At 33.3% G+C, this 24054-nt stretch overlaps 8 protein-coding genes and 1 pseudogene across 16 annotated transcripts; 4 read left to right on the top strand and 5 right to left on the bottom strand.

Annotated features, from left to right (window-relative positions):
• Window positions 1-725: 725 nt before the first annotated feature.
• Window positions 726-2262, bottom strand: LOC108970553 (cytochrome c oxidase assembly protein COX15 homolog). Its single transcript, XM_018936005.1, has 4 exons — window positions 2110-2262; window positions 1917-2049; window positions 1721-1853; window positions 726-1660 (listed from the first exon to the last, which is right to left on the bottom strand). The coding sequence occupies exons 1-4, from the start codon at window positions 2197-2199 to the stop codon at window positions 808-810; spliced, it is 1209 nt and encodes a 402-aa protein (XP_018791550.1). The 5' UTR covers window positions 2200-2262; the 3' UTR covers window positions 726-807.
• Window positions 2263-2425: 163 nt separating this feature from the next.
• On the top strand, window positions 2426-4150 carry LOC108970590 (annotated as a pseudogene).
• Window positions 4137-5095, bottom strand: LOC108970593. Of its 2 annotated transcripts, none has more exons than XM_018936069.1 (2): window positions 4867-5095; window positions 4137-4790 (listed from the first exon to the last, which is right to left on the bottom strand). In XM_018936069.1, exon 2 carries the CDS (start codon window positions 4732-4734, stop codon window positions 4357-4359), a length of 378 nt encoding a protein of 125 aa, XP_018791614.1. In that variant the 5' UTR covers window positions 4735-4790; window positions 4867-5095; the 3' UTR covers window positions 4137-4356. The 2 variants fall into 2 exon arrangements, with proteins under 2 accessions (XP_018791614.1, XP_018791613.1); XM_018936068.1 differs by having other exon boundaries at window positions 4137-4774; window positions 4867-5093.
• Window positions 5096-5217: 122 nt separating this feature from the next.
• On the top strand, window positions 5218-9030 carry LOC108970589. Of its 5 annotated transcripts, none has more exons than XM_018936063.1 (9): window positions 5218-5399; window positions 6058-6240; window positions 6302-6462; window positions 7129-7241; window positions 7329-7494; window positions 7583-7713; window positions 8006-8143; window positions 8209-8655; window positions 8718-9030. In XM_018936063.1, exons 2-8 carry the CDS (start codon window positions 6066-6068, stop codon window positions 8528-8530), a joined length of 1206 nt encoding a protein of 401 aa, XP_018791608.1. In that variant the 5' UTR covers window positions 5218-5399; window positions 6058-6065; the 3' UTR covers window positions 8531-8655; window positions 8718-9030. The 5 variants fall into 5 exon arrangements, with proteins under 5 accessions (XP_018791608.1, XP_018791606.1, XP_018791607.1 ...); XM_018936061.1 differs by having other exon boundaries at window positions 5219-5399; window positions 6033-6240; XM_018936062.1 differs by lacking the exon at window positions 5218-5399 and adding an exon at window positions 5454-5470 and having other exon boundaries at window positions 6033-6240.
• A 69-nt stretch (window positions 9031-9099) lies between these two features.
• Window positions 9100-11006, bottom strand: LOC108970592 (rRNA 2'-O-methyltransferase fibrillarin). 2 transcript variants are annotated; one of them, XM_018936066.1, is made up of 4 exons: window positions 10872-11006; window positions 10573-10815; window positions 10384-10514; window positions 9100-10132 (listed from the first exon to the last, which is right to left on the bottom strand). In XM_018936066.1, the coding sequence occupies exons 1-4, from the start codon at window positions 10891-10893 to the stop codon at window positions 9542-9544; spliced, it is 987 nt and encodes a 328-aa protein (XP_018791611.1). In that variant the 5' UTR covers window positions 10894-11006; the 3' UTR covers window positions 9100-9541. The 2 variants fall into 2 exon arrangements, with proteins under 2 accessions (XP_018791611.1, XP_018791612.1); XM_018936067.1 differs by having other exon boundaries at window positions 10881-11006.
• An 812-nt stretch (window positions 11007-11818) lies between these two features.
• LOC108970547 (RNA polymerase-associated protein Rtf1) lies at window positions 11819-14314 on the bottom strand. Its single transcript, XM_018935994.1, has 3 exons — window positions 14146-14314; window positions 13177-14038; window positions 11819-13106 (listed from the first exon to the last, which is right to left on the bottom strand). The coding sequence occupies exons 1-3, from the start codon at window positions 14218-14220 to the stop codon at window positions 11905-11907; spliced, it is 2139 nt and encodes a 712-aa protein (XP_018791539.1). The 5' UTR covers window positions 14221-14314; the 3' UTR covers window positions 11819-11904.
• A 467-nt stretch (window positions 14315-14781) lies between these two features.
• On the top strand, window positions 14782-15725 carry LOC108970580 (methylosome subunit pICln). The gene is made up of 2 exons (XM_018936043.1): window positions 14782-14995; window positions 15061-15725. The coding sequence occupies exons 1-2, from the start codon at window positions 14877-14879 to the stop codon at window positions 15650-15652; spliced, it is 711 nt and encodes a 236-aa protein (XP_018791588.1). The 5' UTR covers window positions 14782-14876; the 3' UTR covers window positions 15653-15725.
• LOC108970581 lies at window positions 15680-16575 on the bottom strand. The gene is made up of 2 exons (XM_018936044.1): window positions 15840-16575; window positions 15680-15781 (listed from the first exon to the last, which is right to left on the bottom strand). The coding sequence occupies exons 1-2, from the start codon at window positions 16212-16214 to the stop codon at window positions 15719-15721; spliced, it is 438 nt and encodes a 145-aa protein (XP_018791589.1). The 5' UTR covers window positions 16215-16575; the 3' UTR covers window positions 15680-15718.
• Window positions 16576-16934: 359 nt separating this feature from the next.
• LOC108970576 (E3 ubiquitin-protein ligase Smurf1) lies at window positions 16935-23970 on the top strand. 3 transcript variants are annotated; one of them, XM_018936037.1, is made up of 10 exons: window positions 16935-17284; window positions 18374-18510; window positions 18571-18609; window positions 19766-20002; window positions 20063-21000; window positions 21065-22403; window positions 22506-22695; window positions 22748-22947; window positions 23013-23176; window positions 23245-23970. In XM_018936037.1, exons 2-10 carry the CDS (start codon window positions 18456-18458, stop codon window positions 23527-23529), a joined length of 3447 nt encoding a protein of 1148 aa, XP_018791582.1. In that variant the 5' UTR covers window positions 16935-17284; window positions 18374-18455; the 3' UTR covers window positions 23530-23970. The 3 variants fall into 3 exon arrangements, with proteins under 3 accessions (XP_018791582.1, XP_018791583.1, XP_018791584.1); XM_018936038.1 differs by having other exon boundaries at window positions 16946-17255; XM_018936039.1 differs by having other exon boundaries at window positions 16946-17284; window positions 18411-18510.
• Window positions 23971-24054: the final 84 nt, after the last annotated feature.

Raw genomic sequence — 24054 nt, 5'->3', positions numbered from 1 at the left:
AGCTTTCGGATTTGTAGGCTTTCACTAAATGAATGATACAGTTTTCCAAAGTATGTCTATATAACGACATTAAAGAGCAACCTATACTTCTTAACACTTACCGATCCAACGGGGTTAGATGTTAGAAAAAGCAGCCCTTGGGCGGATAAAATCCGAGTTAATTCCGGTGCATAGAACCGGCTGTGGTGCGAACCGGCTTCTTCTTCTTTATTGGCATATACACCGTTTACGCGGTTATGGCGGATGGAACCATTCACTTGGAAGTGGGCCAAAGAWGATTCTTTTACATATGGCTCAAGCAACTGCCGACTTCCGGCCTTAGACCAAGTATCCTCTGGATAGTCAAAAAACATCCGTTTGAAGGGGAGCTAAAACAGAAATATCCCTCCCGCACGAGTTGTACGCTTGTTCGTGGGACCCACCATGTAAAATAGAGCGCCAATGAAAAGGTCACATCAGAATCGGATGAGAGACCCTCTTTTGATCCAACCTATAATATTTTATTATTCACAAATATCTTCAAACTGGTCAAGCAATGATATCTTTAAGGATTCTCAAATTGTTTAGAGTTTCATTAGTCTAATGCCTTATACATATCTTGAATAAACGAAAATTTAGGTAGTGCTCGCTTCATAAAATGATGATTTAAGGTAATATAAATATAAATATACATACATAGATATGTAAGTATGTAAATTTAACTTTTTAATTTTTAATAGGTATAATGAAGTCTATAATAGTTTTTATTTTAATACATTCAAGTAAATATACTAATTATAATCATACATATGTATATTGTTTCCCGCTTTATTTGGGAATATACTTTAGGTAACGCAGTTCTTGACTTAACCAAAGAGCAAACGAAAGTAACAGCAGAGAACCAGATTGGTGAGCTGTAGCAAGATATATGGGGACGTAAGTTAATAGAGTCGAAACGCCTAAAGTTGCTTGTAACCATGCCATTGTCATAGTGGCGTTTATAGCATATGATACGCGTTTAGGCAAAACACATTTTCTTGAATACATCCATAGGAGAGAAACGGTGAATACAGTTGTAATTCCAAAAATTCTATGATTAAATTGCACTGTTGTGGGGTTTTCCGTAAAGTTTCTCTGCATCGGTTGATATAAAAAAATGTCATCAGGAATCCACTTATCACCCATTTTAGGAAAAGAATTATAAACTAAACCGGCATCAAGTCCAGCTACAAACGCTCCTGATACAGCTGTGAGAAATACAAACCCTTTGGATAGATTCGCCAATTTTTTTAAATGCAAAAGATGTTTTGAAGACGTAAGATTTTCGGTTGAAGGTAATAATTTCCTTAATCCTGATGACAAAAACACACTGTATAGAACAAAGGCAACCGCTAGATGTGAAGCTAATCTATACTGTGATACTCTGGGTACATCATTAACTTCTTGAAATTTATCTTCCAGTCCAGATTTAACCATGTACCAACCCATAAGTCCTTGTAAACCAATGAGTGCGCCAAGTATTACAACACGTTTTTTAGTGGAATTTGTTAAATAGCCCCTTTTCCAAAAATAAACTGCTGGAATTAAAAAAACTGCTCCAATTCCACGGCCCCACATTCTGTGAATATATTCCATCATATATATAAATTTAAATTCTTCCAAAGTCATTGAGCGATTTTTCCTAGAAAGGAAACATACTATTATTATTTTCAAATATTTATATTAATATATAAATAAATACAATTTATACTCTGGGTACTGCTGATAATTCGAGAACTCTGCTTTCCATTCCTCTATAGTTGTTGGCTTTTTTTCACCAAGCAATTTCCAGTTCACCATAGATAAACCTGACTCTGTGAGCCGTGTTACACCACCTATTAAAATATTAAATACACATCGTAAAAAAGATACTGGCGGCAATACCTTGCTAGACATACCAAGAGCTACCGCAACATATACCATACCACCGCAACATAATAGCCACGATCCTACTATTTTATCACTTTTTTCTTGTGTACTGTTGCAACGTGTTTGCCAACTTCTCCCCAATTTAGATTCAAAATTAATATTCTGAAATGTTATTTATTCATATTATACATTTTCTCTAAGGTTACATTTAAAAATACTTACCTTTCGGGAATTGCGACTAAGCAAATGGTTATAGCGATTAACCGGCAAAAATCCATTTTTATTTAATAAAAGCCTTGTGATATTCAGCATTATTATTTATATTATTCCGGCTTCAAATAAATCATATGGTATTGGATAGAGATGTTAACATCACGATTGTATTGCAGTTAATACTGTAACGGATTTCTCGATAAATCGTCTCTTTGTAACTCACTCTTGAGTTCGATCACTGAATTATTAAATCCCAATTTTATGATAATACACTTATCTTTAACAACAACTTAACACTTACTACTTATTATCCGAACTAATAACTTCTTATTTATATCTCAATTCCTTTTTTCCCGGCAGCACTTTTTGTTTGTGGGGTTCGGTTTCGCGACAAAAGATTCGGTGTATGAACTGCCAATTTATCCCTGGTACAAGCCTACAAGTAGCAAACGAATCAGCTGTATTCCAAAGTTTGTAAAATGTTCTTTACTAACACCGAATTACTGTCATGTATGTTCGCAGCGTAAAAATTTTTACAGTGGTAATATTTTATACATTAAAATCTATAGTTATATGTAATGTATATTCAAAAAAACGGTAGGAAATTTGGAATTATTCGTACATTGAACAATAGATCATATTGCTGTTTCCCTACCGGTGCGATCAATAATCATAAGACATAACAGTTATATTACGAAAAAGTAGCAAGATAACAATCTATGGGAAAGAAAATTAACCAGGTAAATATAAATCATATAGATCCTCGGGAACTAAGTCAAAAGGAAACGAAACAAATTCATACAATGAAAAGATCAAAGATCCTTACGATGTTACTACAAAATGCCGAAAAAGAAACTAAAATTGTCCCCGAAGAGGAATCAATAGTCAATTTAGAGATCGAAATTCTACCGGAATTCTTAATGGTAAGAGTTGTAAGTGAACTTTGAACAACATTAAAATAAATATATATCTTCCGAGGGCGGGATAAAAAAAAACAACTCTGCGGAATCAATTGATGCTCTTGGTAACACGGGGAATAAATTTCCAACAGTATGTATCCATACAGATTATTGTACTTAAATAAAATATTACTAATTTTAGTTTAAAACTGCGAAGCTAACTACACGCTGCTTTTTCCAATTACGTTCTACTGATCCCTCTATTATATTGGGTTTTATTGATATTATTCGGCTTCATCCTTGCCAGTGGAATGTTCAGCACCCTGATTTCGACAACAAAGAAAAAAGGGATCAGAGTACTGTAATAATATGCGAAAAAATTAAAAAAGACTTCAATATAAGTATAACACCACAATTGGCGAGATCCAGTATATTGTCCTTGATTCGATGGTTTAAGCGGGAATATCTTCGTTCACAGCATATAGTTAAGCAGGATGAATCTAAGGGGGGTCGTTGTAGTCGAAATGGTTATGTGTCTGCTCATCCTTTGTATTTTAACAAGTTAATGGAATTTATTCCTCATAAACATTTAAAATTAACAAGTTGTAATGATTGTCAACGAAATTTTATAACGCAAAATCAACTTTTGATACACAATCACCAAGTTCATGGAGCAGATAAACCTTTTCAATGCCGTTATTGCAAACGAAGTTTTCTGCACCCTTCTACTTGGAAGCACCATGAAAATCGACATACTAAGAAACATGTATGGAAGTGCAAATTGTGCAGTCGAAAAAGTTCTACAAAATCGGATCATAATGTACATATGGTAACTCATTCCGATATTCGTGCTTTCGTCTGTGATTTATGCGGTTCTTCCTATAAGAGTAGCACCAGTTTAAATGTACATCTACGAACACATCAAGCACCAAAATTACAATGCCCATTATGTAATCAGATGTTTTACGAAAACTATCGACTTAAAAGACATTTATGTGCCCATGAAGCGGAAACTGCTGTTAAAGCAGCGTGTAATATTAAACTAAACAACTAGTTTCAAACTTCTTGTTGAAATTTTCTCAGATGCTGCGTTCAAGTTATGTTGATGTAAAATTATATTGAAAATAAAAATTTGAATTTGGCATTTTCAACACAACAATCGTTTTATTTTCAAATTAGCATAATGTTAATCTTGCATAGGCAATTAAATTATTTCTTTTCATTATCTTAATCGATATTTTGAAAAACTACATTAAAATGGATTTGCTCTATAAAATACCATGAGGGACTTTGAAAACATACATCATTTATTAATTTAGTCTTAGTTTCTGTACGCTATTATCGTTGTATTCAACTATCATTCTAAAAGCTTTATGTCGACTCCTAGTTCTAATAAGCGTTTTTCAATTTCCGAAGTGTCCAAACCATTCTCTCTGTTATATTTGTAATTTACGGTAAGTTGTACTTCTTCCAGACCCGCAACTTGATCAAACAGGTTACCTTCTAGTCGTTTGTCTATATCATTTTCCTCCCGAAGTACGCAGAAATATAGTAAAAATACAGCCAAACTTCCAGAAATGACATAAGGTTGAAACCATAACGTGTCCTCAGAACCGCCACTTCTCGTATCACGTGCACGCCAGGTTGCAGCTTTGCTCCCAAAGAACTTTATTGGTTCGTTTGAACTCTCATTAGACGGTTGTTTGGAGATATTTGACACCAGACGATAATACATTTTAGAAATTGGATACCTACCCTGGTATAGTAGTTGTGATCTGGAATATAATTAATCTGGATAATAAATAAATCATTTGTTCTATTCGAGTATAAATGAACTGTGTATAATTTAAATACGTTATGAACATACGCTGATTGGACAGCAGATCTGAAGGACTGGAGCATAATTACTATTCACTTATTAACCGAAGATTTATACAAATTTCGTAATAAACCACGAACTTTTTAGTTTCTTATATGTACAGATATATTTATTTGTCATATTGACAGCAAAAGTATTGCCAGATACTAATTAAAGTAAGCACAAGCCAAATTTGCCTTGGAATTTCTCGAAGATCCAGTTGTTTACCAGTCCTTGGAAAAGATTAAGGTTTGATATGCATACCAGCGTATATATTACTACAAAAATATACACAAAATCTAAGTTTAAAATTTGTTTATATTACAGTATTACTTTTAAATCTAACATTACTCGATTTGCCGAAGCACAAGTTGTAGTGTCTGAACTCAGTCTACATACACATATCTGGGCAGGTTTCCGTGCATTGACCATAAACTGTTAACTTATTCACTTAAATTAACATTAAGGAACTTCATTTATTATACAGTTTATTTTGCTTTTTTTTTAATATAATAGAGTATTCTGTGCGTGCGACCTGCCGAGTTAGTAGTTAATTTGTATTTGGCTCTTTACTATAAATTAAAATCTGTTCATATCTAATTTATATCTGTGTGTATGTTTTTGACAAATGCATTTCTGTGCATTGTAATAAATTAAAAGTAAATATTCCTGTGGTTCATAAAAGGTTTCTTTAAACTTTTTGAAGATTTGAAAGCATTCGTTTACAAAATATAATTGATGAAAATAATATCAACGTACTAAAACAAAAAATGTCAAAATAAATAGAAAATTGTTTGAAAGCTTCAAATTTAATTATATTTTTAAATATTTTATGGACTGTCGAATATATACTTGTGTGCTGTTGCATACTGCCAATTTTATTTTCTCAAGCGCATTAGAGCAAAGTCCAATTAGTGCTTTTAAGTATGGGCAAAAATATGATTTATGTGTGTAAACTATACATATGTTCATACATATTGTCTAATTTAAATGTGCCTGTTCTCATTAAGTAAAAACATTTTTACATATACATAAATTGTATTTTTCTTTACTGCTGAAATTAAAAATTTTATCTGATCCTGAACAAAATTAAATGTAAATGCACAGAACAGATTTTGTAAATAGAAACACACACAATTTAGATTCTGCGTAAATTGCTTATACATTTTATGTAGTACCAGTCGTAATTTTTGGCCATAGGTTTCGAAATGGCTTCTTCAATACAGTGCGTTACAAGCGCTACCCGTGTTTTGCGTTTACTTACTGTAACGTCAAGTTTAAAAAAAACAAATTGCTGCAATCCAAAAAAATCAATAAATACCAGCATTGCTTTTCCCATGCAAGCAGAAGAAAGTACAACGGCATCAACAGCACTTGAATATGGTAACAAAATTATAAATGCCTTTATTTATATAATTTTTAGTTCGTAAATTTTTGTTTTTAGCGGTAACAAATAATAAAGAAATGTTGTCTTTGGTTCCTTACTTTGGCCATTCCACTCTTTTAAAAAGCCGATTGAATTACATTTCGAAACCGAATTACAGATACTTTTCAAGTTTACAGAAGACAAACTCGAGTAACAAGTCTGCCATAATCACTGATCATGTAAGCCTGATAAAAATTTAATAATCTTTAATTAAATTAAAGTATTTAAGTAAGTAAATGGTAGAGAAAATAAAACATAATATAATATTTTGCAAATTGTTTCGCGTTCCTCAATAATTCTATACATTAATATTTCCTATAATTATCGATTTGGTTTTTTTTCTCTTTGCATATACTCCCAAAGAAACTTTTATGAAATTTGATACTGTTTATTTTTACCCACTCACCTCATTAAGGCTGTGAATGATCCTCTTACTTTTTCCATTCCCTATATTCATTTCGAAAAATATTTTCAAAAGTACTCACAACTTTCATGTTTACTTTGCTAATTTGTTTATTTGCAATTACAACCCAGTTTATGTGTACAAATCTACAGGAGATATCTGATCAGGATAGATCCGACATAGATAAACTTTAAATTGCAGATAGTAATTATATGTTGAGCTAGTTTGTAATATAAAATTTATAGCTCTCCACCATAAAAAATACCTTTAAACATTTTACTTATACACACACATTTCTGTAGTTTTATATTTGTTAAGAATTAAATTAATCGAAAATTAATGATGTTTGTTTGTTGCCATAAATTTCATCTTCTATATTGTATTATGTATGTTAATATAGTTTAACTAATATAATCTTTAATTGGTATTTTTTCACGGTTAGAAGACAATGGTGCCTTGGAATTATCGTTATCTATCATCCAAAGAGGTCACGAAAAATATAACATTGTTCACTAATGAACCATTTAAGGGTGAAGTGGATCCAAAAACTTTAGAGTTAGTGGATTTTTTTATTTATTTTTGTATTTCAGTTATTACAATGTAAAATATATGTACATGTTAATTTTCTTTCTATTTGCTTAGAATCAAACAGTCTTCGGGGAATCCACTTGTTTTAATGATGGCGTGGCTAATGGCTAAGCATAAACATTTGAAGAAATATGCTCAAATTTATACGGAAATGGGATTCGATGTTATGATCGTACATGTGACGCCATGGCAACTTCTTTGGCCCGTTAAGGGAACACAAGTAAATATGATTAGTTAATCAATATTTGTACCCAATAATATAACGAATTGTAATTGTTTGAAATATTCTGGGTTTCGTGGAAATCTAGGTTGTGGCTGCAGATACCCTTAAATTTTTGGAAAATAATGGATCATATACGCCAATTGTTGTTCATGGCTTTTCTGTGGGCGCTTATCAACTCGGAGAAGTGATGTTACAAATGTCGCGTAATAAAGAACGGTAGGGAAAGTTTTGTATTTTAGGTACATTGTGACTTTTTGCTATGTGCAAAAAATGGAGAGATACTTTTTTGCTCTCGACAAAAAGCGGCTAAATAACGCTTTTAAAAGAACTAAAGAATCTAAGTTACTAAATTCAAGAAAATATAAGAGTCAAAATGCAATCGTCTAAATTGAAGTTAGAATAATCATATTGTAGATGGATATAGTATTTAGTATATGAACATACGTATTGATCATTTAAATTTTAAGCGTATTTACCCATAAAGGTTTTTTTTTATACATATATTTAGATATGCAGGAATATTAGACAGAATTGTCTGTCAAATTTGGGACAGCGCAGCTGATATAACCGAAATCCCTGTTGGAGTGCCGAAGTCGCTTTTTCCTAAAAATCCACGTATGCAAAGTGCTTTACGTAACTACATCCTGTAAGTTAACTATTATATATGCACTTAATTGCTGCAATTTCAATTTAATATTTCTTTTTGTATAGTTACCATATGAAAACATTCCATAATCAAGCCACTATCCATTATATGCGATCCAGTCAAATATTTCACTCTACTTTAATTAAACAACCAGCATTGTTTTTTGTATCAGAAAATGATAATATTGGACCGCCATCTTCGAACCACGCAGTACGTGAAAATTGGGAGCGTGCTAATATAAAATGTACTTTTAAGTGTTGGGAGCATTCGCAACATGCAGCACATTTTATTAGGCATCGAGAGGAATACTTAGGGTGTCTATTAAAACATCTTGAAAGTTCTGGTGCGATCGACAGTATCGGCTTAAAAACACGCGCAAAATTGTAATTACAAAACTGAACAAGTGAAATTAGCGGAATTAAAAAATAAAAATCAAGATTAAACTTTGATAAGGACAAACGTCGTTCATTGTTCGCGGGAGTAACTAAAAACTTGTTTGACAACTTTTAAGTGTAAGTATATATTATACTTGCATATCAATCAGAGTATTAATATGTTGAAATCCTGCATTTAGTACATATCCGAGGCATTTTCTTCTTATTATTATATAAGCCGTATTACGAAAACATAATGACGAAAAAGCCAGACAAGAATCGTACAACCTTCATACAAATTATTTTCAATTTAAAAAGTATTAGGCTTTAAGATCATAATTAAAATGTTTGCAATTAAAGCCTTGAAACAAGGGGAAAAACAATTATATATAATAAAAATGTGTACATAGAGCAAATGACCAATGTCATTGGCATCTTCATCATAAATATAAATTCTGTAGACATGTTTTTGAGTGTATGGTTAATAAAGAAATATAGTACATATGTTCATAAGTCACAGTCCATATCTAATTTTTAAATAGTTGGTATTTTTTTGTGATGTATTATTGAAACAGAATCATCTCTAATTATTATCAGGGTTTTATTATCTGTAATTCGCTTCCTATTCAAACTAAAAAAAAAAGCTGTAAATACATATTATACATTGAAAAACTGCACTTAAATTAACTTACTTATAAACTTAAACTGTCATTTATCTCATACCGCAGTATATATATTTTTGTATTCCTTAGTACAAACTCTTTACAAACGATGCACTGTCATCAAATATCAATTAATTGTAAAACAACCTGTCTTCTAAGATTTATTTTACAATTTATACGATTTTCTATAATTTACAGTGCAGTTGGAAGTAATATACTCAAATTAACTGCAATAATTGAAAACGTACATAAAATAAGTGCCGTTGTTGATGTAATTAAATCTGGATTTGGTGTCGCCTAAAACCTAGATCTTATAAAAAATTTGACAATCTTTAAAATTAAAGCAACCAGAAAAATTGTATTTAGGAGCCAACACTTTTAGGTAGCGGTCTGTAAATTCCCACAACAACTGCATGGTCGCGTTCATAAGGCTCTAACGTAATCTGCTCTTGAGGCTTTAACTTGTCTGCTTGCATTTTTTTAACTTCAGCGGCGAACACTGCCTCTGGTTGCGCAGTAGAATCAATACATGATGCTTTAATAGATATAACGAAATGTCCACCATTTTTAAGGAAATGTTGAGCATTTAATGCGACAATACGTCCTTGATCTGGTTGTGCCACATCTGCAAATATCGTATCAACCATTCCCACAAGCATTCGGTATTTATGAGGATGACGAGCATCCTCAATTATCGGAATTATATTTGTACGTTTCTTTGCTACATTGATGAGATCACGACCGGAACGATGTGAAAATTCAACGGCATATACAAGACCTTCAGGCCCAACCACATCCGAAACATGTGAAACCGTTGTACCCGAAGCCCCTCCTAAGTAAAGTACTTTAGAGCCAGGAGGCATATGAATTTTATCAACTCCTCCCAAGATAGCTGCTGCAAGTTTAGAACGGAAGGGATTCCACACACGGTACTCTATCTTTTCGCCATTTGTCTAAAAAAAAAAAAAAAAAACAATTGCTCATCATTTAAAATACCAAAATTTAAATGCGATTTTCATATATTTGGTTCAGTAGTGCATTAATCTAAAAATTTGTCACTTTAAATTCGCCTAAAGGTCTCAAACCACGCAAATCTAATTTTGTTGACAAAGTTTCATGGTCACATATTACCATGTTCTGTACCCCTGCACACTCTCATCATTTAAACAGTATACAATAACAAATAATAGAAAAAAAAACATACCTCAACAGAAATTCGTTTTTCTCCATAAACATCAGAACCAGGAACAAAGTTACGTGTTACCAAAGCATCTTCTTTTCCACGTGCTATGAAAACGCCCTCATGGCGATGGGGTTCTATTACAACAGTTTTACCTAGTGCATACAAAATAAGTACCCAATACTCTAGACAAATATTAATATTTTTTTGTACCTCCTTTGAAACCCCCCGCACCACTTCCGCCTCGTCCACCACGACCTCCTCCTCCACCCCTTCCTCCTCGTCCACCAGACCCACCCCGGCTACCACCACCTCCTCTACCGCCTCCACCTCGACCACCGAAGCTGCTTCGTCCTCGATCGCCACCACCGCGGCCACCACCACCACCTCGACCTCCAAAACCGCCACCACGTCCACGACCGCTACCACTACCCCCTCCTCCGCGTGGTGAAAATCCTATTTTGCGAAAATTGATAAATGACAATAGTCAAATTTTAAAAAATTCTATTAACTTTGCTCACYTGGTTTCCCCATGACTTAAATATAAAAGTTTTTTAAAATATATAAAACAATACTAACTCCTCCAAACGGTGGAAAAACGCTAACCAAATCAAACCAAAAGCATGAAAGCCAAAACACGTGTTGTAGTATAGTTTTATTTTTATAATTGGTAGCACTGTTAAAGCACAGAGTTGCCTTACAAAAAATACAGGGTGTCTTTTAAATTGTTAACACCGTGCTGTTTTTAGTACAATTATTTATCAATGCATTTATTGAATATATGAAATGATTTTTTCGTTTGGTCATGAACCATACAAAAATAACTATGTAATCATTTATATTAATCGTAAAAGTCCTCTTTAGCCAACGAATTCTGGTTAACTTAATAAATACTCATTCTTTCAGTAAAGTTGACCAGAACTTAATTGACTGATGGTTGCTAACCAGACATTACTAAAACGTTTCTTACTATTCGAAACTAATTTAAAAAAATAACGGCAAAAATATATCACTCTAGTCGAAAATAAAATGTAAATAGGATTATGTATGTACATACCTATATCTTTACGAAATACTATACCACAGTCGATCAATCTTACTACTTGCAAAGGCCAAACACACTCATCGTTAATTTTCGTATACCTTTACAATATACGTACATATGTATGTATGTACGTTTCTTATGCAAGTAAAGCACAAGTTAAATACACAAAACAATAAGATACTTTGATGAATATTTGTATATATTTTCCTTATCAAACTAAATTTTTTCAAAGTGGGCGGGGCAGCGCTCGTAATATGATTAAGGAACATCTCACAGGCCACAAAAGCTATTTAGACCAAAGAAGTTTTCTAGCACCTACTTCAAAAATATAAAAACCACCAGCGCAAATTATAATATAAAGGATAACCTTTATAATATATAAGTTCAYCTCAATCATTTTCATACATGCAAGCGTAATGGTGTCTACATTTGATGTTTATTTTATCTCAAAGTCTTTATTCGAACAACTGATTCTATTTGAATACAATTTAATTTGAATATTATCGTGTTGTTGGGACAGCATTCAAAAGGGATACGTCCAATTCAATGTCAAAATCATGCAGAGCATATAAGCTGTAATCTGTTTTAGGATCAGTTGGTTTTGAACCGCCGGTAGTAYTCTCCTCAACTTTTCGTTTAGCCGGTAGTATTGCCTGTGTCGGTTGAATGGTTGGTTCGCTTTTTTTCTCAACTGATTTGAAACCCATGCGTGGTTGAGTAATACGTCGCGTGAATGGATCAGAAATCTTTAAACCTTTATTAGCACGTGCTTCTTCCAAAATGGCTTTCTCAGCATCTTCAACATTTCGTTTTCGATTTCGATCATTTATATATGATATTAAGCTAATGCTACTTGATCGCTTTTTATCGAGTTCTGATGCTCGACTTTCTAGCTCGTCAATTTGTTGACCTAAATCTTGAGCTACATCATAATCTCCACGTAACATTGCAGCATCTCTTTCTTTCATTAGGCAAGTTTTTCTCATTGCGTAATTAGTGGGTCTATTTCTAAACCGATTTTTTTCCTCAATAATTTTTTCGACGTCTTCGTCCTTAAACTCATAATTAAGAGCTTCTTTGATATCTTTTTGCTTTCGCTCAATCATATCGATTGTTGGCATCGGAACATTTTGTTGTGCACATATGTCACGCCATTTAGCATATTCAGTTTCGGTAAACTCTTGATTGGAAATAAACTCTAAACGAAATACACGTTCCTGAGTGCCGTGTTTAAGTTTTAAGCCTCGATTAGTCCTAGTTTTTCCAAGGCTATAAATTTTAGCAGTTTCCACTACACCAACTATTTCAGCCACTCTATAAACTGGTTTTTGACCGTTATTACCAATACTTATACGTACAAAACAATTCATAACTGTTCGCTCAAACATAGGAAGATTAATAAACCGTTCCATTTTGAATCTTGACAGTCGCAACTTGTTTAATTCCTCTCGAGTGCTAATATATACTGGCTCTCTTATAGCGTCCTCTTCATCTTCTGATTCACTGGAAGATTTACTACTACTAGCTGAACGTGAACGCTTTTCGGAAGGCTTTTCGTCTTCTGTATCACTACTAGCTGAATCGTCAGAATATATTTCGGAAGCCTTTAGCTTAACAGAAGACTTTCCTCCGGATACTCCTTCTAGTTCTTCTTTTTCTTCCTCCTTATCGCGTTCAGCTTGACGCTTAGCCTCCTCTTCCTCTGGAATTGTTATTGTAATTGAAAATATATTTGTATCGAATTATAATTCCGATCATATGTAAAAATATACCTCGTTTTGCTTTTCCCTCGCGTTTAGCTTTTAACATTGCCATCGCGGTGCTACGCTTATCATCAGTCCTATTCATTTCAACGTTCTTCTTACGTTCTTTGGATCGTTCTTTATGATCTAAATTTTCTACAGTATTTTGGTCATCTGTTAAGAGTTTTTGATCAAGTAAGATCTCCTCGGTTATTGGTGATGGCAGTTCCATATCTTGAGTAATAGTAGATATTACTATCTCTTCATTTTTCTCTTTTTCTACAATTGGAATTATTTTTACTTCAGTATTTTCATCTTTATATCTCTGTTTAAATTTTTTGGACACGCTACTCTTCTTATTTTTTTGTTTATTAGGTTTTATAGCTTTTTCTCCCCGTCGCGCTAATTTAAGTTTGCGCTCAATTTCCCATCGGGTTTTCAATAAATCTCTCTGCTCGATACGTTTAAAAATCTCCGTTTCACGTTCTTTTTCAGAAAGCCCATTTAGGCGCTTACGATCCTCTTCGTCTCCCATGAGGTTTTCATCATAACCATCATCAAATTCTGAATCTGAGCTAGTATCCGATCTTTCTTCGGAACTTGTATCTGAATCGCTTTCTTCTTTACCATCACTCTCCGAAACCTCTCCCTCTTCACGTGGAATAAGTTCCTTCTCCAAAATATCATTTTTTTTATTTTGACAGTCATGTTCTTCTTCTGAATCCGATGAATCTGATTCCTTGTTAACTTTTTTTATGCGTGTTTTTTTGGCAGCCGTGGAAGTACTTGCCCCCTGCGCCCAATCTGAGTCCGAATCAGATCCAGACAATGTTGCAGCTTTAACTTGAGTCGTGTTCGTTCTGGACTTCTTCTTTGCTAGAGATAATAGCTCCTATAAAATGCGATGAAATATTTAGAAATGTTATTTTCATTCTGTCTTACAATAAGTATAAGAATTTTTTTAATGATTTTTATTTTTTTGTACTACTAAAACTCTACCGATTCCAGGTTAGATGCAGTATCGCTGCTATCATCGTCCGACTCTATTAAAGTTTGTTTTCGACGTTTACCCATTTTTCATAAACTGTGACAAGAAAAAAAAAACAAATGACGATAATAAAAGTATGAATCCTATCCTCAAGTCAATTTTCTAGTGAGGAGAATTATGCTCTCAGTGTTCGAAATAATCGATAAGTACTGTAGTGACTAAAAGCATTGAATTATTAGCTATGTTACCATTTTATACAACGTACAAACTCTTTGCGCAATGACATTCCATATTAAGAATAAACATATATTGTTCATAATCTGATTTCATTTTTACGGTAAATAATTATTGAAAATAATCTAAAAATTTATTGTCAAGTCAAATTATTATCAACGGCCATAATTTCGTAAGACATTCTTAATATTTGGGCAAAACTCTTAAAAGTCGAGTCGTTAGTAACTTTAGTAGTCGTAGAAATAAGAGCAAATAATGTCGTCTATGGACTTGTGTTAATGTGTATGTCGAAAACATTTCATATTTCTAAAATATAGAAGTTTGCCGTGTATTACTACTTTGATTTGATAATTTCTCTAATAACTATTGCCTACCACAAACAATATTGGGTGTAATAAGATTATCGTATTATTTACTATTGTATGTGTAGACAACTAGTAAAGTCTTGTAAATGCCGGTGTCGCAATTTTTATAGGTGCGTTATTTTAAGCAGAATTAATTTAAAGCCATGGCTTTAATTGCGCATATAAATCCACCTGAAGATGGTCTAATTTACACTGCTAATAATACCAAGTTAAAAATTGGAGAAAAAATTGTTGGAAAAGGGACATTATATATAAGCCAAAAGTAAGTAGTGAGACAAATTTTCATATTGAACAATAAGTATATGAATGTATATTTGTATTTATTAGTTCATTAGGATGGCAAGCTGAAAATATGAGCGAAGGTATTTCCTTACTATGGAAACAAATCAGCGTACATGGGATATCCTCAATACCCTCCAAATGTATATATTTTATGTTAGATCATAATCTTGAATGGCGAGGTGTATACGATAAAGACACGAGGGCGTCTGTTCAAAATATTAATCTGAATGGCAATGTCGATGCCGCAGAAGTTGCCCACCAGATAAATGGAGAAATTATTGCCATGGAACAACAATTAGATCATGAAAGAAATGTGGATGTAGATGAAGGAAATGTTACAGATGATGAAGGCGATTTCACTGATGACAATTTGACTGAATGTTGGATTCTTCCAGATGACGTGAATACTGTTGATATCATATTTCAAGCAATGACTGAGTGCCAAGCCCTTCATCCAGATTCTGCTGACAGTCTTTCTGAAGAAAGTGATTTTATGGATGATGATGATGACGGGAATAATATTGAAAATGTCCCCGTACTTGTTGGAAATGGTGCAAGAGATGACGCTGAAGACGCACAAGGTGGCATACGTAATTTAAATTTAAATGATGAGCGTTTTGCTGATGCAGATGAGTAGACACTATTTTTCATAAATAAAACTAAGTTTTAGAGTTATACTAAATTTTTATTAAATAGTGTTTTTTTATATTTTCCTCCGTTTTTCAATTTCAATTTGGATATCACTTTCGGTTACTGGTTCAGAGAACTATAATAAACAAAATTTTAATATTTATAAGATGAATTTTTCTTTTGTATAAAATTACCTCTTTGGATATGTTGAACAAATATAAAGCCTGTTTGTAAGCATCTCCATTGCTTGGTATTTTATCATAATTCCAATAATAAAAATTACTGAAATTACCAGTCACATATATATTTCGCGATTTTTCAGAATTTGAAAACTCAGTTTCTTGTAAAACATATGAGCTATGAGTTGTTGGTACTTCAACAATTTCTCCATTTAGCGGGAAACCACGAATAGCATTTGTTAATAAGTTACCTTGGGCTACCCGCGTATACGAACTGAAATAGTTTGATATATCTGTTCTCCCATCTCCATTTATTTTAGCTGGAAGATAATGTACTTCTAGATTCCTACTTTTAGTATCACCACGCACTTTTAAAGAAATAGACATCATGAGGTAATGAATCGTAGTATAAATATGGATAATACTATAACAATATGTGAAGCTATTATCTTTTGTTTGTTGAGGGCACGGTAGAGGACCTTGTACGATGTACTTGATCTCTTAATTGTGGTTGGCAACTCTGCCGCTTTATTGGTTTGAACAGATGACAGACTAGCAAAGAGACAAGCTACCAGTAATTGCCCATTCACATACAACTTTCCTCGCTTTGGGTGACTATTCATACTTTATAACGAACGCAGTGATAAATATCTATAAATATTTATTAATTACACAGCTTACGAAAAGAAGCGATAATCATGTTTATGTTATTTAAAGCATAGAATTTGTTTTGTAGTTAGCCAGTTGTTAATATCAAAAAATTTAATATTTAACTTGATACATAATAATTCCGATTTAATTGTTATAATATAATATAATAATATAAAAGCACCTATTGGTTAAATCACCGGTTAATTACCTAAAGGCGCTACCAGAGATTTCTGTTGTACAATTTTAATGAGGTATCAGTATACTTTCTTGTACAAGCTCAAGCCCATAATGTTGTTGTTACTTCTCTATGTAAAAGGAGAGTAAATAAAGCGATCATAGAAACGGCGTATTTAAGACAGGTAAAATAATTAAATATATTACAAGGTATTTGCTTTACTTATTATTTGTACCATATTTATCATATTTCTTGTCTCTTTATACTAAGATCTTCGTCTTTCAAAATGATTCACAATAAATACAAATGAATTCACCACGAAAGTCATAGTATAAATGAAAAACGATAAAGAATTGCTCAACAAAGATGGCGTTTTCCACTTTGCGAGATTTTGCACTTACTCTAATAAGTAGTAATTAAATTTGTAGTAAAGTGATTGATTAGTGATTTAAATTTATGTCGCGTTGCTTCAATAAAAACCCTGTCATTGTCTTCAAAACATAAAAGTTATAAAAACAAAACCAAAAATCTAAAAAGCACAAATATATGGAATCGAAAAAGGATAGAACTTGCAAATGCACACACACATACGCGATGGAATCACAGTAAAAAGTTATTGTATTAATTGTAAAATGTAATAAAATAACTCTTAATATCTAAGGTGTTAATCTGTAGTTCAAATTCTGAAAAAAAGTCCTTATACATATGTTATTATTAGCTTTACGCACCAAATAAAACCAAATAATTTTCATTCATTTGCACATAAATTCATTTCAACATTGTATGTGTAATTGGTATGTTTGCATAGATATAAAGGTAAATTCGGTATTAATGATCGGTTGGTAATTGATAATTCCGTATCAGAGATATATAGTCTTACCAGATAAAAATTCGAAATTGTGAAGATTGTGGAACAGGTATTAACTATGAGAAGATTAAAGAAACATATGGTAATTTGAAACACGATACCCCGTCAAGACATACTAAAGAATTTAGTCATAATGTAACGATCCTTTAAATATTGGTATGTACGTATTAAATTCTTACTTCAGAACTCATGATTGTGGTAATTTATAACGAAACATTTATAAAGAGAGTATTTGTCCCACGAAGGTCAGTTCTAAGTAACCGGAACAGAACCGGACTGTCAATTCGGAACCATTCCTCGATATTACTTCAGGAAGTTTGTATTCTTTGGTGTAATCAGATAAGTTATTTTTAATAAGGCCTCGTAATACAAATTTAAGGTATAAAGATACTTTTATTTACTACTTTCGATGGGTGTGAACTAGTAAGTGATATTAATGTATAGTTTATTGCTGTCGCAGTTTTACAGTTTTGAAGATTGTCTTATGCTATTTATTTACAATTTAAATTAGTTTAATTCTTCAGCGTAACACAAGCGTTTTATAGAGTATTAACATATCTAATGTTGCATATAATTTGATAAAAAAAATAAAAGAAAACACATTTTTAATATAATGAAATTGATAATATTCAAGTTTTATAAACACAGATTTATTTTCTAAATCTCACATTATACTAGCGTCTGTTAACATATACATACATAAATTATATTACATAGGACAGATAAAATTGTGTCCTATAATTTAATTTTTTTATATAATATATAATGAATTAAAATAAAATAATTAGATTTTCAAATTGAAAAGTATTTTCAAAAATATAAAGATTTACTTTATAAGTTTTTTTTTTATTATAGAAGCTTCTGTTCATATCTACATAAATATATTATATAGATCGTGTAAATATTGTGCCCTATAAGGCTTTTACCAATACAGAATATGAATAAATTGGATTATCCCCGCCGTAATGGAGCACACAAAGTGCGGATAACAAGTAAGTTTTTAATTTATAATGAATGTGGATTACAATTGATATGTGTAATTTTTATTTCAGTATTGTGTGCACGAAACTTGGCTCGTAAGGATTTATTTAGTAAGTATTAATACTTGTTTGCAATATCAATAGTCCTTTCTAAATTTGCTATCACTTGTTAACCAAAATTTATATTGTATTCAAAAACGTGCAGGCATGGAATATTGATGTGGAATATGATTTTGGTGATAGATCTCTCACATTTTCAAAATAACTCTACTAAAATTTACTTGTGGTTTGCATTGCGATATTGGGTCTATTGGGCCCTATTTTTCCACTATGATAATTATTTGTTTATCTATGATTGTTTTTGTCACCGCTTGATAACGGAATGATGACAAAAAAACATTGGGGATACGATAAGATCGTATGATAGATTTTTCAACTAGATTTTGATAAATTTTGTAAATAGTTGTAATGTCACTATATATTGGTTTTGCTTTCTGAAGCCCAATTAATCTTGCATAAACTTGTTACTATTGATATATTACATTATTAGTTTGATAATAAATAATTTCTTAAGATGTACGATAAGTGATGTTACTACACTAATGAACTGAATTCAAATGGTTAAATGGATATTTAATAAATCGATTAAAAAAATATCAGATCACGTAAAATTATCAACATATAAAATTTTCACTTGATCTCCATTCTGTTCCTCTATAAAGTAATTAGCAACAGTCGGATTAAGGTAAACAGAACGGACACTGTGTTAACGCAACCACATTCCTCACAATTATATAGTTATTCTACTCTATAAATAAGAACTATTGCAGACAGAAGTATTACAAAAAAAAAAGATATATATATATATATAAGAGCAGCATAATAATCGGCATATTTACTTCATAGCTTTTCACGCTAGGAAGATACATACAAATTCAATGAACATGCTGCGACAATTTCACGACTGGTACAGGTGTAGGCACAACAAACAGTGTAAACTTTTGAAATTTCATTTGGAGTTATTGATAACATTAATTTCAAAATCAAAGGATAATGTAAGCTGCGATATTAAATTCAATTTATCTTCTCGATAGACAATAATAAATTTCAGTATTTATTTAAAAAAAATTATTGAACAAGGAAATGCTTAAGAACGTCATTTAAACCTAATTTTTCGTTGAAGTGTGGTCGGGTATATGTACAGATTAAAGCTTTTCGATTTTAAATACGATTTACATAATTGGATTTTTAATTGCTTTTCTCTCAGGACTTCCAGACCCATTCGCTAAAGTACAGGTTGATGGTACAGCACAAATATATACTACGGATGTTAGCAAGTCAACTTTAGATCCTAAATGGAATGCACACTACGACCTTTTTATTGGCAATAACGATGCTGTTACTATTACAGTTTGGAATCAGCGGAAAATACATAAAGCTAGTGGATTCCTTGGTTGTGTACGCATACCTGCAGATTCAATACAGAAGTTGAAAGGAATGGGATGTACGTCAATATTTATTTGAATACGAATTTTTAATAAATGGTGTATATATCCTTCTTTAGTTACGCGTTTAAATTTGGGAAAACTTTCTCCTGAGGATGATGATATGGTACGTGGACAGATTATAATTGCCTTATTGTCAAAAGATGGTCCATGTGGAGGCAACCCTTTGGCGGTGGTGGGTCCCAGTGGAGATGTTCGTGGCCCATCAGAAGGAGATTCTTCTGAAGATAATTTACCAGAAGGCTGGGAAGAACGTCGCGCTGGTAATGGCCGGGTATATTATGTAAATCATGCTACAAAATCTACGCAATGGGATAGACCTAGTATACGCTGTCGTCAACGGCCAAGGGTCCAAAATATTGAAGGTACTAATGTGCGTCATCCCTCCGGACCTACTCGATCGAACACTTGCACAAATCTTCTTAACGGAGAAAATGGTTGCAGTTCTGAGAGAAATGGAGTCGAAGCATCTGACGAAAGGCGTCATTCTACGGAAGTGCTACCATGTTCGAACATGGGTTGTAGCAGTATTATCAGTAATGTCAACGCAAATGTTAACATCCAAATAGGCAAGGAGAATTGCAGTCCAAAGTTTGTGGAAAATGATGATAGTTTGACAGTTTCGGTATCCAATATAAGAAAACCAAATCAGCAGGTACGCGGCAATAATCAACAAAATCAAAATTCTATTGTTGCTACTACACAAGCAGCTGCGCAGATGCGTGTAAGTGATTATAATAATGCTTCGACAACAGTTTCTACGATAGATACTCCAGCGGTTGTAACAACTACGACAACAACCGCTACCGCTTCTGTTATGTTTACTTCGGGTAACATTTCAAATGGTGAAGCGGGTAACAATAGCCACAGTAGGAAGCTAGCAACAATTTCAAATGGCCAACAAGCGGGACATTCATTTAATGAGCAGCTTTCCTCAGAATCTGCTGACGGATCTCTGGTATTAGGTACGCCACAGCGTCCGATTAATCATAATCAGGTAATTATAAATATCATACCCTTTTTGATTTACTACTAAAGTACTTTATATATAATTTATTTAGGCAAACGGTAATGCTGGTAGTACAAACGGATCGAATGCAACTCAATTACATATTAACGGTTGGAGTCCCGAAAGTAATGACCATCCCTCTTCGTCTACGTCTACTAGCATATTAATGAGCCCTAACTCAGGAAATGGCAATACTGCGGCTACTGGCGGTATTACTGGGTCAAATATCAGTCAGAGCCCCAACGCAAACTCGAACTCACAAAGTTCAAAGCAGACTAGTACCACAACATCAAATGGCAATCATCGGGATAGAGAACATGACCGTGATAGAGAGCGCGAAAGGGATATACGAAATGGTAGTGTACCATCTTCTTCAAATACAGGAGTTTCAGGAACTACTGTTTGTAATCAACGTTCACAGCGACGTCCTGCAAGAGGAACTGAAGAGCCATCACGTCGCCGTTCATCGCGAAGCACACGCGCTTCCAGCAACAGCGGTGGTGGGGGTAATCGATATGCCATTTGTAGTAATGGCGGCACAAATCCAATAGCACGTCCATTTATGGACCTTCCAACGGGTTATGAGATGCGAACAACTCAACAAGGTCAAGTATACTTTTTCCACACTCCTACTGGTGTATCGACATGGCATGATCCTCGTATACCTCGTGATTTTGACACACAACACCTAACACTTGATGCAATCGGACCTCTTCCAAGTGGTTGGGAGCAAAGAAAAACTGCTTCTGGGAGAGTGTACTTTGTAGATCACAATAACCGGACAACACAGTTTACTGATCCCCGATTTAATTGTAATATTCTTCAAATKATACGGCGCGGCGCATTATCTAATACCGGAAATTGTCCCAGTGCAGTGAATAATTTGGTTTCTACGGGTAATGGGAGTATCGTACAGCAACTTTCTCCAGCAGCCTCGCATCCGTTGTCAAGTGGGAATAGCGGTTCAACAAGTGGTAATTCTGGTGCACCTCATCGCATAGCTAATAATACAAGTACACCGCCCGCAGACCTTCCGCAAGGTCTTTTAGAAGGTTCTGAACTGCTTCCCAAATATCGGCGGGATTTAGTTAGTAAAATGCGAGCTCTGCGCACCGACTTGCAGACACTGCAACCACAGTCCGGTCACTGTCGTCTCGAGGTGTCACGTAACGAAATATTTGAAGAGAGTTACAGACTGATTATGAAAATGCGACCTAAGGACATGCGTAAACGCTTAATGGTAAAATTCAAAGGAGAAGAAGGCCTTGATTACGGTGGAGTTGCGCGTGAGTGGCTTCATTTATTATCGCGTGAAATGCTTAATCCCCAATATGGATTGTTTCAATACTCACGTGATGATCACTATACGTTGCAAATTAATCCAGACTCGGGTAAGTAATGCCTTTCATTGACAATCTTTGAAATATTCAGATTGGTTATTGAAATTAATATAGCAAAGAATATTTATTTCTTATCTCTTTTGTGTGTTTTAGGTGTTAATCCAGACCACTTATCGTATTTTCACTTCGTTGGTCGCATTCTAGGAATAGCTGTATTTCACGGACACTGCTTAGATGGTGGCTTTACAACACCATTTTATAAGCAACTTCTTAATAAACCGATAACTTTAAATGATATAGAAGGTGTTGATCCAGAGTTGCATCGTAGTCTAACTTGGATGCTGTAAGTCACTCAAATACATAAAATTCTAAAATAACAATATATCCAATTATAGTGAGAATAATATAACGGGAATTATAGACTCCACATTTAGTGTTGAGAACAATAGTTTTGGCGCATTGGTAGTTCATGAATTAAAGCCGTTAGGTGCCTCAATATCAGTAACAGAGGATAATAAGCGCGAATATGTTAAACTTTATGTAAATTACAGATTTATGCGAGGTATTGAGCAACAATTTCTGGCGTTACAGAAAGGTAAATATATGTCTATAAACTATTCAAATGTGCGTACTTATGACATCTCCCATTTTATTTGGTAGGTTTTTGTGAACTTATTCCAGGTCAGCTTTTGAGACCTTTTGATGAGCGTGAATTAGAATTAGTAATTGGCGGAATTTCTAGCATTGATGTTAATGACTGGCGCGTCAATACAAGACTGAAACACTGTACACCAGAAACGCAACAAGTGATATGGTTCTGGCAGGTAATAGTAAATGATTTTATTTAATTAATTGCTAATTGCTTATATATACATATTCTTTTATCTATGAGGTGGTGGAATCTTACTCTTCAGAAATGCGTGCACGTCTTTTGCAATTTGTAACTGGTTCATCAAGGGTGCCATTGCAAGGTTTTCGAGCATTGCAAGGTTCAACTGGAGCGGTAGGCCCACGGTTATTTACTATACACCTAACTACAGATGTGCCCACTCAAAATTTGCCAAAGGCACATACTTGCTTCAATCGCATTGATTTACCGCCTTATGAAACTTACCAGTTGCTTTGCGATAAGTTGACGCAGGCKGTGGAAGAAACTTGTGGATTTGCTGTAGAATAGTTATTTAAGTGGAGTGATAGAAGTAATCTGGTGGTAGAATGCTACACATTTAAATACTTACCTAATAACCAGTGGATCTAAAAAACATGTATTTTTCCTATTTATTTGGATGGATTGAAAAAAAACATCACTGCTTCTCTTTTTTCAAATTGTTAATTATTAATTTTTTGAATACTTGTTGCCGATTGTCTTTATTCAGAAGAATCGCAAATAAATTATACAGATGTATAATATTAAATAACAATAAATACACACATATGTATACAAAGTTCTGTTCATATATGAATACATATAGTATCGTATCCGAGAATATCAGAACATATTTATAGAACTATAAGATATAATGAGAAAATTCTTTTGTTATAATGGTTTTAACACTTTAAGAAATCATGATTGTGATTGATCAGTTAATAAAAAATTGAAGATATCTGCACTCAAGAATTAGAAAATTGTTTTTTTTTTTTTAGCAGTGTTATATGTTTTGTTATACGTATGGATATAGAAATCCTAGTATTGATACTATTC

This window comes from Bactrocera latifrons, unplaced genomic scaffold, assembly GCF_001853355.1.
Source record: "Bactrocera latifrons isolate USDA-ARS-PBARC rearing strain unplaced genomic scaffold, ASM185335v1 scaffold_300, whole genome shotgun sequence".
Classification (NCBI taxonomy): domain Eukaryota; kingdom Metazoa; phylum Arthropoda; class Insecta; order Diptera; family Tephritidae; genus Bactrocera; species Bactrocera latifrons.
Note: the sequence above shows the minus strand (reverse complement) of the source record. Positions and strands in the feature narration are given on the sequence as shown.